Here is a 12,091-nt window from a genome sequence, read left to right as displayed (position 1 = left end):
CCCTAGTACATTCTCACAGATAGTGTAATAGGAAGCAGTGATTCTACAGTAAACGGCTTCCTTGGCCCTACGTACATTCTCACAGATAGTGTAACAGGAAGCAGTGATTCTACAGTAAACTGCTCATTGGCCCTAGGTACATTCTCATAGGTAGTGTAACAGGAAGCAGTGATTCTACAGTAAACTGCTCGTTGGCCCTACGTACATTCTCACAGATAGTGTAATAGGAAGCAGTGATTCTACAGTAAACTGCTCATTGGCCCTACGTACATTTTCACAGATAGTGTAATAGGAAGCAGTGATTCTACAGTAAACTGCTCATTGGCCCTAGTACATTCTCACAGATAGTGTAATAGGAAGCAGTGATTCTACAGTAAACGGCTTCCTTGGCCCTAGTACATTCTCACAGATAGTGTAATAGGAAGCAGTGATTCTACAGTAAACGGCTTCCTTGGCCCTACGTACATTCTCACAGATAGTGTAACAGAAAGCAGTGATTCTACAGTAAACTGCTCATTGGCCCTAGTACATTCTCACAGATAGTGTAATAGGAAGCAGTGATTCTACAGTAAACGGCTTCCTTGGCCCTAGTACATTCTCACAGATAGTGTAATAGGAAGCAGTGATTCTACAGTAAACGGCTTCCTTGGCCCTACGTACATTCTCACAGATAGTGTAATAGGAAGCAGTGATTCTACAGTAAACTGCTCATTGGCCCTAGTACATTCTCACAGATAGTGTAATAGGAAGCAGTGATTCTACAGTAAACGGCTTCCTTGGCCCTACGTACATTCTCACAGATAGTGTAACAGGAAGCAGTGATTCTACAGTAAACTGCTCATTGGCCCTAGGTACATTCTCACAGGTAGTGTAACAGGAAGCAGTGATTCTACAGTAAACTGCTCATTGGCCCTAGTACATTCTCACAGATAGTGTAATAGGAAGCAGTGATTCTACAGTAAATGGCTTCCTTGGCCCTATGTACATTCTCACGGATAGTGTAACAGGAAGCAGTGATTCTACAGTAAACTGCTCATTGGCCCTAGGTACATTCTCACAGATAGTGTAATAGGAAGCAGTGATTCTACAGTAAACTGCTCATTGGCCCTAGGTACATTCTCACAGATAGTGTAACAGGAAGCAGTGATTCTACAGTAAGCTGCTCATTGGCCCTAGGTACATTCTCACAGATAGTGTAACAGGAAGCAGTGATTCTACAGTAAACTGCTCATTGGCCCTACGTACATTCTCACAGATAGTGTAATAGGAAGCAGTGATTCTACAGTAAACTGCTCATTGGCCCTAGGTACATTCTCACAGGTAGTGTAACAGGAAGCAGTGATTCTACAGTAAACTGCTCGTTGGCCCTAGGTACATTCTCACAGATAGTGTAACAGGAAGCAGTGATTCTACAGTAAACTGCTCGTTGGCCCTACGTACATTCTCACAGATAGTGTAACAGGAAGCAGTGATTCTACAGTAAACTGCTCATTGGCCCTACGTACATTCTCACAGATAGTGTAACAGGAAGCAGTGATTCTACAGTAAACTGCTCATTGGCCCTACGTACATTCTCACGGATAGTGTAATAGGAAGCAGTGATTCTACAGTAAACTGCTTTCTTGGCCCTAGGTACATTCTCATGGATAGTGTAATCTCTCCTTTTCTTGTCCTCTTTCCAAGGCTAACCTAAGGAATTAAAAAGATTCTTGTCAAGGGAAGATAATGTTGCCCAGTAAAACAAAGAGTTCTGAAAAGGAGAGCCAATCAGAATTTGCAAAAAGTCTTAAAGAATAATTGTAAAGAAATTATTTTAGTATTTTTGTTGTCAAACGTCCATTGGGCCATGTTGCAAAATAAACTGTGGAAATTAGCCTACCAGGCTAAGGTACAGTATAAGTTTCATTAGCACATTTTTAAGTTTATTGAACATTTCAAATATACTAAAGAGTAGTTTATGCCCAGGAGTCAAATACCTTGAAAATATCTGACCCTAATCATTGGATTAGAAAGGTGCTTTACTAAATAATATGATTTGATAATACAAAGATGATTCACTGTCTGTGAATATAGTTCTTTTAAAAACATACATCCTAAAGCCCCAAATAAATTTTATCATCATATCCACTTTATGCTATACCTTTTTGAGAGAGGTCCAAGTTAGCTCCTGTGCATTTGTGCTTAGTTGTTCATTGGTCATCATGTTTTAGGGCATCTCTGTTGGAAAGAGAAGGAGAACAAGTGGGCCTGCAATGTGGAGAAGGTGAACAGATCTTAAAATACATCTGCTTCACAGTGAGGCAGAGGCCCAAGAGTATCTTGTGTTGTTGCCATCTGGCTTTTCATCTCTGAAACAGACTCATCTGGAAGTGTCTCTCCTTGTTTGAATTGAGTTTTGTTCATTCATATTCACTTTTTCTATTAATTGATTAATTTCAGGAAGGTGAATATCATTCTAACAGTTACAACTAAAACAGGGTAGTCAACCTCAAAGATGATTTTTTTCATTTTATCTAATTACTTCTATAATACCTTGCTTGAAAAGGAGAAACCCATTTGAAAGGGAACTCAGCTTCCATTGCCGTGTTTTACGTGATTTCACAGCCCTGTCCTCATCTTGGTCATTCTCAAAAAATTCATTAAGCCAGAATTACCAGAGACTCTTCCAAATTGCATTTCTCTAGTCCATCGTGCTTCTTTTCACCCCAGAGCTCCCACATAAAAAGTGTAAGTTTAATTAACCTCTTTTAAAATTCCTTTTTAACTGCCAGACAGACAGCTAGCTTGCTTTTTTGTTTGGGGAGTCAAAACAGGTCACATTCTGCCCTAGAAGAATTTAAAAAACAAAAACCCATGTGGCAATTATAGGACTTCATATTCAATAGAAGAATGTTCATTTCTAGTGAAACCATTTTTTATTTTAATTTGCATTTAATTTCTACATCTGTGGTGTCTCTAAATACATACGACTTTTGGCCCCACACAGAATTATTTTTGTGAGAGTTCATCTTGTTTGGGCCATTATCTGAATACCAAAGTGTAGTTCATAAAAGATAAATTTTAGATGTCTTTTGGTTGGTATGACCAATAAAGCATTCCTGTGAAAGAAAAAAAAATCTAATTGCTTTTCAGGTTTTGAACTAAAAGTAAGATTGATTTTTATCATTATTTGACTTCTAACTGGTATCTTTTAGTTTTAATCATTATTTCCAATGTGAAACTAATGTAGGAAAATGAAATTGGAAAGTCCTGACTGCTATTTTTATTGGAGGTGGAGAATCGGAGCTTTTGAAATATGTTAGAAATTTGAGATTCTTGACTACATTTAGGGAAACTTGGCATGAAATTATTCTCTCAAATATTGATCTTGGCTGGAAATTAATTTCATGGCCACATAGCCATTCCTTAAGAGAGATTTTGGGTCAACATTTTGTTCAAGTGGAGAGTAGGAAAGTTCGGTGGAAAGGAGTGCTTTTTCTTCCTGTTATTTCCATCCCAACCATTTCCTTACCACGTCCTTTTTCTTTCTCTTTTGGGCGTGTGTGTGTGTACATGAGTGTGTGGTGTGTCCAGGAGGCCAGCAGGACGGGGAAGAAGGGCACCTTCCCTGTACTTAATAAACATTTGTTTCTGAAAAGAGACTACTAGCTAACAGAGTGAACTACATGGACATTACTGCTTAATCTGATGCTCTTACACAATTAAGGGATTTGCTCTGTGCTCACCTGTAATCTTAGTACTGCTGAATTATGTACTGACACTGCAGGAAACAGCCCTGTTTGGCAAAGCACTACTACAGAGTTTCTCCATGTGGGCCTGTACATGGACAATTAAGTTTTAACAACAAAATTAGCAGAACAACTGGATGTTCTGGAAGTTGAGATCCCCTTACTTAGACCTCCCACCCCCCAGGAATTGTCCTGTTGACTGCCCAGAAGATGAGCCTGGCAGTGTTGCCTTCCTGGTGTCCCGAGTGGCTGTGCAGACAGCACCTCCTCCAGATTAATTGATTGAGGACGTTTTACGCCTCGTGTTAAAATGACTGTTAAAATGCTGCTGAGTAATTCTCAATTCTGCCAAGAATTGCCTTCTAACATTTGCTTCCAGTTACAAGCACCTATGATTTTTAAGAGACTTTGTATAAAATAAATCATTTCTGCACAGAGGGCCAAGTTGTTTTTGGTACTTTGGAGGGTTTTTTTAAAACCATTTTTTCAATAGTCTCTGCAGTGTTTATGTTTCCTTTTATTTATATATAGTGGAGCGGAAGAGAGGTTTTTTTTTTTATTTATTCAAATAGAAATAGCTGACTAAAACTTAAATTCAATTTCAGATCTATTGATAGAGTGACCTGACTTCTGAAACCTGATAAATGCATTTCTACAGGATGTAGAAATGTCATAACTACAGGAAAAGTAGCAAACGGATTTTTTGTGACTTACCATCTTAAAAGAGAATTTTTATATAGTAAATTGAAAGAAAAACTTAAAATATTTTTTAAAGTATTCTCAAAACTTAGAATGCGAATGCAAGTATTTCGATCATGGCAGCTTTTTTTTCTTTTAAGGAGCTAATGTTATATATGGTGAATTTTATAAAAGACTTAATGTCTCTGAAAACATTTCTTGTAAATAACACTCAGCTTTTCATAGCAGGGATCTGAATGGACTTTTCCGTCGTAACTTAATGTGCAGAATTACAAAATGATTAAAAAAAAAAAAAAAGGATCGCCTAAGAAAAGTATCACACACATCTGAGAATCTTTGGCCAAGCTAAAATCAGCATGCGTTCTCAGCATTGCGTATGCCAGTGAGAATGATGTGACGGTGTATTTTGGGATCTGTGAATATCCTCAGTCCCTTTTACACTAGAGGAATAAAAAAACTGGTCCAAGGCTTGGTAGCGTGGCATTGCGATCTGGGAGTAAGCTGTGCCCTGGGTGTCTGTGCTGCAGTGACTGAACGGACCAAAGAGGGTACTGCCAAGCGCGGACACAGAGATCTCTGCCCGGCCATTGTTACCTGGGCTAAAAATGAGTTCTTGTTAATCTCGAGGGAAAAGCAGCACCTACATACAGTAGAGGCTGATGTCAGATTTTCAAGCACAGTGTTCTGTGGTGTAACAATGTTTTGTTTTTTTTTTAATATATATATAATTAAAAATTAAATCTGTTTTTCCTTCAAATAGAAGCAGACCCAAGTGACAAACTAATACATTCTTCAAGCAAAAATGGAGTTCAGAAAAAATACACAAAGCCAAAAGAGTTGAGCTTTGTTCTACCTTCGTTGTATTTGAAAGGCCTATTAGAATTGGTAATAATATAGAAGGTTTCATCTTATGCTTGAAACTTTATTTTGTGAAGTTTTGGACAAGTAAATTAAAAGCTCTTGAAAAATAGTGTTTCCAAAAGAAATAATAAGAAGTACCTCTGCTGTAATGCCACGACTGTTTACTGCTGTAGTGACTGTGGAAAGGGCTTTAAAAAAAAAAGTAAGACTTCTTATTTCTACTCTAGAGAAAATATGAAGCCAACTTCCTCCTTGGAGTTTTCCCGGGAAACTACTTTATAAAGACAAATTTAAATCTTTCCGTTTTCTGTCCTCGAAGGGGGTAAATATGATTGTGGTTTTATCCATTTTTATTGTAAATGAAACAGAGTTCAGACCGTCTGGCTGTGCGTCATTTGTTGGATGGCTGCCACAGACTAATGCAGACGTCCCACTGGGAGACCAGGGAAGAACTATACTTTGATTCACCAGATTGTGTTAAATAGTCCAGCTGTTGCGATTTGAAAGATAGTTACCTCAGAAGTGAAATAGAAATGAACTTGGCATTTATGCCTCAAACCATTTTTATACTGTTTGGCAATCAGCTTTTCAGAGGTAGCATTTTATAAAATAACTCTTACTGCTTAAAAGTTTCATTCACTGTAATGTTCAAAATGTCCCACCTTTATATTATCAGTAAAATTAAGCTTGAGTGATATGCAGAATTTGCATGAAATAAGCATTTCCCCCTTCATTTCATGAGCTTTGATTGTATTCAATTGAGCTCAGAACCACTTCGATTAGGGCTCTTTTGGGCATTAGTTAATTTGAATTGCAGCTGAAATGTTAGCTAGAATGTTGTTGAATATAATTGAAATGTGGAAAGTTGATTTTGAAAGGAATTTCATTGAAGGCAAACAATGATGTGCTTTTTAAAAATTAGAATGCTGTGCTTTCATCTCTTGTGACATAGTCTGAGAAATCGCTGAGTCCCTTCATAAAGTTCAGCTTTGGCATAGCCATTTGCAGGTGTTCTGATTCCTCTGGTCCCAGTACGATTTGGTGTCAGGTCTTTTACCAGTAGGCGGCCCCACCTGCCCAGGACCCACATTTGTGCCCTCCTGCAGTTGGGGAGCAATGGCTGCTTTCTAAAAGGGTACCCAAGTTGTACTTGGGCATTGGGTTTTGTAAAGTGGCATAGATTAGTATATTTTTTCTTAGCTTTTGTTTTGCTTATTGCTTTTATAAAGGCTGACTTTTAATTATTTCTGGTTATGTCCTTAGATGTTTCATTAAAGTAGAAAATGAAACAGAAAAATAGTATATTACCATTCCTATTGAATTGTTGCATTTGAATTTCTGGAATTTCTGCCTTGGGGAGGTGCTTCAGATTTAACCCTCTAGAACTTGTCGCTGTGGCTGCCAGAGCAAGAGCACATCACTGTTAGGGCTCTTTGTCTCTTCCCAGAGGACAGGAATGGAGAGAGAATGAGGCCTAGGAAAAGGGCTTCTCATTCTGGAAGGAACCTTCTGTAGCTCCCTGGGTTGCCAGGAATGGACTTAATGATGTCAAATCAGGAGGAGCTACAACTCACAGAGGGGGAAAAAAAAAGAGAGGTGCTTTTGGAGGGATGGCCTTTATATTCACAGATCTGGAAGATGATATGGAAACAAGGATTCAGGAAGAAATCAGTAAATAGGCCAGAATTAGCCTGTTGTATCACTTTTATGTTTCTAGGAGAGGTTACCTTTGAGACAGCCTGGTGCTGTGGAAAACAAGATGGGAGGACAGGAGCTCCCAACTCTTTATTCCACTTCTTCCACTGATGAGCTGTGTGGTTTTAGGCCAGACTCTTCTCTCCATGCCCTCCGTTGTCCTCCATAGAAGCACAGGTCAAACTAGATGGCTGCCGTAGTCCCTTTCTGCCTTCCTGTTAGGATGCTAAGGAAGTGGTCATTATCCTTGAGAAACCAGTCACAGATTCAGAGAAATTGCCCACTGCCTGGTGCAGTGATAATCAACAAAGGGGCTCTCAAATTGTAGCCTACCAGTGACTTAATCATAGATTAATTTGCAGTTGAGAAGCTAACTTTAAGACAGACAAAAAGTTCTTTGGACTGAGACAGTTGTAGCCTGATAATACAAGGTTTCTGAGTTTTCAGTTAGTCAACATCCATTTATTGCCCTTGTGGAGCCCAGAGAGCACTTTCTGGAAGTCTTTAGCCCCCAGCTGATAAAGCTTTTTCTAGGATGTGTTTACTTCCACTTCACTTGAAGGTACACACAGGCGTGGAAACATACGTGACAGTCTGCAGAAATGGTGAAGGTTAGTATGGGTTGATGGAAGTTGCTCACCTACAATGAGATACTTCCTTTGCCTGCTAAGAGTGGACTGGCTGGCTCCTAAACAGGGGCCCACACGGAAGATGGTGCAGTCAGATTGGAGACTTAGCCTGTAGACTTTTGGGGGCTTTCACTGTAACCTCAGCTATGCTGCAGAACAGGGGCTCAGATCCGAGACGGTGCAGTCAGGCTGGAGACTGAACCTGTAGACTTTGTTGGGGGTTTCACTGTCTATGCTGCAGCTTCATTTCTTAAAATACCTTTACTCATTTGTTCCAGTTTCAGGTTGGCCACAAGAGAGATTTGCATGAGATTTAGAAGGCAGAAGTGAAGTGACAGTCTTTAAAAAAAAATTTTTTTTTAACCCTCTGAAGGTAGGGTAGGTTCTGTTACAGCTTATGCACGATCTTGCGGATGTGCTAACTCACCTACCTGGCACGTGGCAGCGGCTGGCCCACAGTGTCTGCAGCTCCCCCCAACCTCCTGCTTCTTCAAATCCTGGGCCAGGTGCATGTGCAGTGCCATTTGGGAGGCTGTAGCTTATCTTGCAGGTCATCAGTGTCATCAGGATTGCTTGTGAAAGGCAGACGGAGCTCTAGTTTGTCCTAGGTTTCTGCTGCTTTACCGCCATCTTCCCTCCCAGCTGCCAGGAACTGACTGCAGACCCAGCGTTAGATGCAGAGGCAGCAGGCTTCTGTAGACTGCCTAAATAGCATCCTCCATTGCCTCAGATCTAATCCCTAGGAGGGATCCTTTCTATCACTCATAGAGGTTCTGTTTCTCTGATCATAGGCGTTTAGATTTGTCGGAGTCAGAGAAAATCAAGACAGGTACCACTGGGGAAACTGGATCCCATCCTGATTCCCAAAGCATTTGGAATAGCCATCTTGAGAAGTTTAGCGAAGTAGAGGGACAGTGCTGTGTTATCAAGTCATACAGCATTGCCGTACTCAGGCAGAAGTAAAGGAAATCTGTCCTCACTACAGCATAATACAACTTCTGCCCCCCGGTTCCTCATTATCTTTTTGCTTTTACCACCTCTAAGGAAGTTAGTTTTCTGTGTTGGTCATTTATGATGGTGACCAAGTCACATAGTTATTTTAACCTGATAGCCGAGGGAGTAGTTTTCAAGCTTTTGGACAAATTTTATACTAATCAGAAAGCGATAGAACAGTGTGGTCGTGGAATTTGAGGTTTTTGTGCCTCTGACTGGGTCATGCAGGCCACTTTCCTTCAGTAGTTCATCATTGTTTTTATTGTATAAGAGAGGCCCTCCAAACCTGCTTACTTACACCAAAACCTTGGTTTCTCCCCATTCATTCTGAGCCTTTCACAATTTATTAGTATTTGCACATTCATTTACTCCACAAACGCATCTGCGCTAGGTGTTGGGCATAGATTTATGAACAAAGCTAAATAGTCCCTGCCTCATGGATGTGAACATGATATTGGAAGAGACAGTTGTGAAACAACTAATTAAATGGTAAGTCCAACAAGGGAGAGTGCTAGGTGGTGAGGGAGTGTCTACTGGCAGATGTGATCTGCTTACAGGTCAGCGACTGGGGGAAACTGACTGACTCCTGGTGAGAGGCTAGTAGAGCACTGGGCACATGCTGACCAGCAGCTCCCCAACACCCACTGGAACAGAGGTAGGGTGGCGGTTTGCTGGGTCCTGGTTAACTGTCAGTTTTCTGGGACAAAAAGGCCTGATCCTAGCGTTTGCCAGGAAGAAGCCCCAGTCCTGTCCATTGCAGCTGCCTTTACCCCTCAGGCAGCAAGTCAGCAGCCCAGCACCTTCAGAGGGTCAGTGCTGGGAGGTCTGGCTGCCAACAGCCTGATTGCCGAACACACGGTAAGCTGAAATGTTTCAGGAGTATCAGTTTCCACAGGAAAATGGTCACTCATTCAGCCCAAGAAGCAGTCAGTACCTTCTTGCATCAGAAGAGAGGAGGCTTCTGTGCAAAAAGAAACCACCTCTGAAATTCAATTAAGAAATTTCTCAGGAAACCTGATTTTCCCTTTTAGAAAAGTTTATAGTGACTTTGCATTTTAGCTTATTCTGTGACTCTGCCATCTCGCCCTGCTCCTCCCCCACCCCTCCTTGGTCTGACCAGCTAGCTCCCTTCTAGTTAGTAACAGCAGCAGCAGGCACATCCCTCCGTCCCTTCAGAGACTGGGGGATTTATTTCCCCCCTCCATGCCACCTCCTTCGTGGAACCCTGCAACCAGCTGTACCCAGGGACACGAGGGAGCGAAGGGGGTTAACTTGGCTCCTTCCAGGTAAACTAGGGCAGGACAGGGGTCTGGGCTACAGGCAGCAAGGAGGGATGCACAGTGTGTCCCCGAGCTTCTCCTTCCTGAGGAAAGGTGGAATTCAGCAGGTAGGTGCGTTTGGCTTTTTAACACTTCTGGAGTTAATTGTGCTGACTTCTCTGCCTTCTTTCTTCTGGCCTTGTAATCTGATAGCTTCATTTTTTTTTTTTTTTTTAAATGGCTGGCATCTCAAAGACTACTCTGTGTATGTTGATTAGACTTAGCACATTTGGGGTTTTTTTTTGTTGGTCTGAATCCAGGAATATGAAAGACAACTGTTTTCTCTTTGCTTTTTACTTTTTTGTTTAACTCTTTATCCCATAGGCCTCCCAATAGCATTGGATGCGGGAGAAAATCCGTTGGCAGTGAAAAACAAGCTGAACAACCAGTTGTAGTTTTAGATCCTGTTTCCACACATGAACCCCAAACCAAAGACCAGGTCACTGAAAAGGATCCAACTCAACGCAAGGAGGAGGAAGGTGAAGTTGAACCAGAACACAAAGAAGACAGTGTTGAGAAAATGAAAGAGACAGACAGCTCCAGCTGCTGATCTGTCAGCCTCTGGTTTTTTCAATAGCATGTGATTAAGTTTTGGTGTATCGGCAAGAGCTATAGACATTCTGTTCTGGTCACTGCATTCAGAATACAGATTCTTTTCTGGTGTCACTTTTATAAGTAGTATAAACATAAATAAGCTGTTTAGGAAAATACACATTCTGAGTAGTTCTGGGCTTTTGATCTTTATAGGGATAAAATTTTTTCCTAGTTACTATGTTAAGTATGGCTTCTTTTAGAAGGTTATAAAAAATTCAGATATCAATTGTCTTTTTAGGAAATGTGCATACCACTCATTAAATGGAACGCTGAAAGTTTGAGGTGCTTGTGAATAATTGGATAAACAAAACTGACCAACCCAGCATGATTTTAAAAGCCCTAAAAAAGCTTCTGTTTTGAGTCTGATCCTCTTTGATGGTGAAACTGCAGCAGCATGGAAATTGTTGGGTACTGTGGCATACAAGTTATTTTCTAGGGCAGGCTGAGATAAGCTCCAAACTCAGGAGTTGGCATCACGCTAGCAGTCCCATAGTCGGTATTAATTACACATATTGTTAACTATTGGATGAAAAATACATGCTACTGATTGTGTCCAAAAGCCCCCAGGGGCTTCGGCAGGGATGCTCCGGTGGCCTGAATTCAGAAATGAGGTGAAAGTACAAACCTTGAACTTAACAGTAATATCTTAGTCAACCAGGTGCTCTCTGCTATGAGTTAATTGTGTTTTCCTATTTACTAATGAGGCACAAGTACCACGTTTTATCACACTTCTTATGTACGGTGAAGATAAGTGACAAGCACACATTTTTCTTGCTTCACTGCTGTTCTATATTACACAGGTTTGTGTGTTTTTTGTTGTTTTTTTTTTTTTTTTTTTAAGAAATTAAATGGTAGTTAGTCTCTAAAAATACAATATTTCAGGCCACCACAGTGAATAAATAGAAACGTAATCAGGGATTTAAAAAAAAAAACTTACACAGCTTTTCAAAGTTGATTGTTTCAAAATTGGTGTTTATTTAAAATAAGTGGTAATGTACTTGAATGCACTTTTTATGACAATGATTCAGTAATGGTAATTTTACTATTAAAGAAAGTGAAAGGTTTAGTTTTGTTAGCATGGCTCAGCATGTAGCTGTCAGGTGTTTCTCACCTAAGGGCAAAAGAAAATGATAGTAATAATTGCAGTAGTTGTATTGTATTTTTGCACGTGTGCTAAGCATAGGCTTGAAGAGGTTGGTAGGCAGGTAAAAGTACTTCCTAAATTTGGAGGTAATTATCTTTCTGTAGATTTGTTAGGCTTAACTGTTTCCATGTTCTCCTAGTGTTGATTTCACAGTTGATTCATAGGGAATTAAAATGTATGTTTTTCAACTGTATTTTTTCTCAACTGGATAATACTGCTGTATGATATACTAGCTACAGACCGCATTGATTCACTCACACCAGTTCTGTTATGCTGTGATTTGAACTCTCCTCACCACACTTATTAAAAAAGCACCTACAGTTTCCCATTAAGGGTCAATTGTGGTTATTGATGTTTTTGGTTTTTACTTCCCCAAGCTTGACATTCTTTAATAGAAAAATTGTATGAGGATTGATAACTTCAGTAATT

General features: G+C 40.2%; 1 protein-coding gene across 3 annotated transcripts in view; it reads left to right on the top strand.

Annotated features, from left to right (window-relative positions):
- The window catches only part of SHTN1 (shootin 1), a 115,723-nt gene extending 103,729 nt beyond the window's left edge, over positions 1-11,994 (top strand). For all 3 annotated transcript variants that reach the window (XM_053583832.1, XM_053583833.1, XM_053583831.1), the window contains one exon: positions 10,249-11,994. In XM_053583832.1, the coding sequence (XP_053439807.1) occupies positions 10,249-10,474 (226 nt within the window). In that variant the 3' untranslated portion in view covers positions 10,475-11,994. The remainder of the gene's footprint in view (positions 1-10,248) is intronic.
- The last annotated feature ends 97 nt before the right edge of the window (positions 11,995-12,091 follow it).

Source organism: Nycticebus coucang, chromosome 3, assembly GCF_027406575.1.
Source record: "Nycticebus coucang isolate mNycCou1 chromosome 3, mNycCou1.pri, whole genome shotgun sequence".
In the NCBI taxonomy this organism is placed as follows: Eukaryota; Metazoa; Chordata; class Mammalia; order Primates; family Lorisidae; genus Nycticebus; species Nycticebus coucang.
The sequence above is the reverse complement of the archived record's forward strand: the minus strand, read 5'-3'. Positions and strand labels throughout refer to the sequence as shown.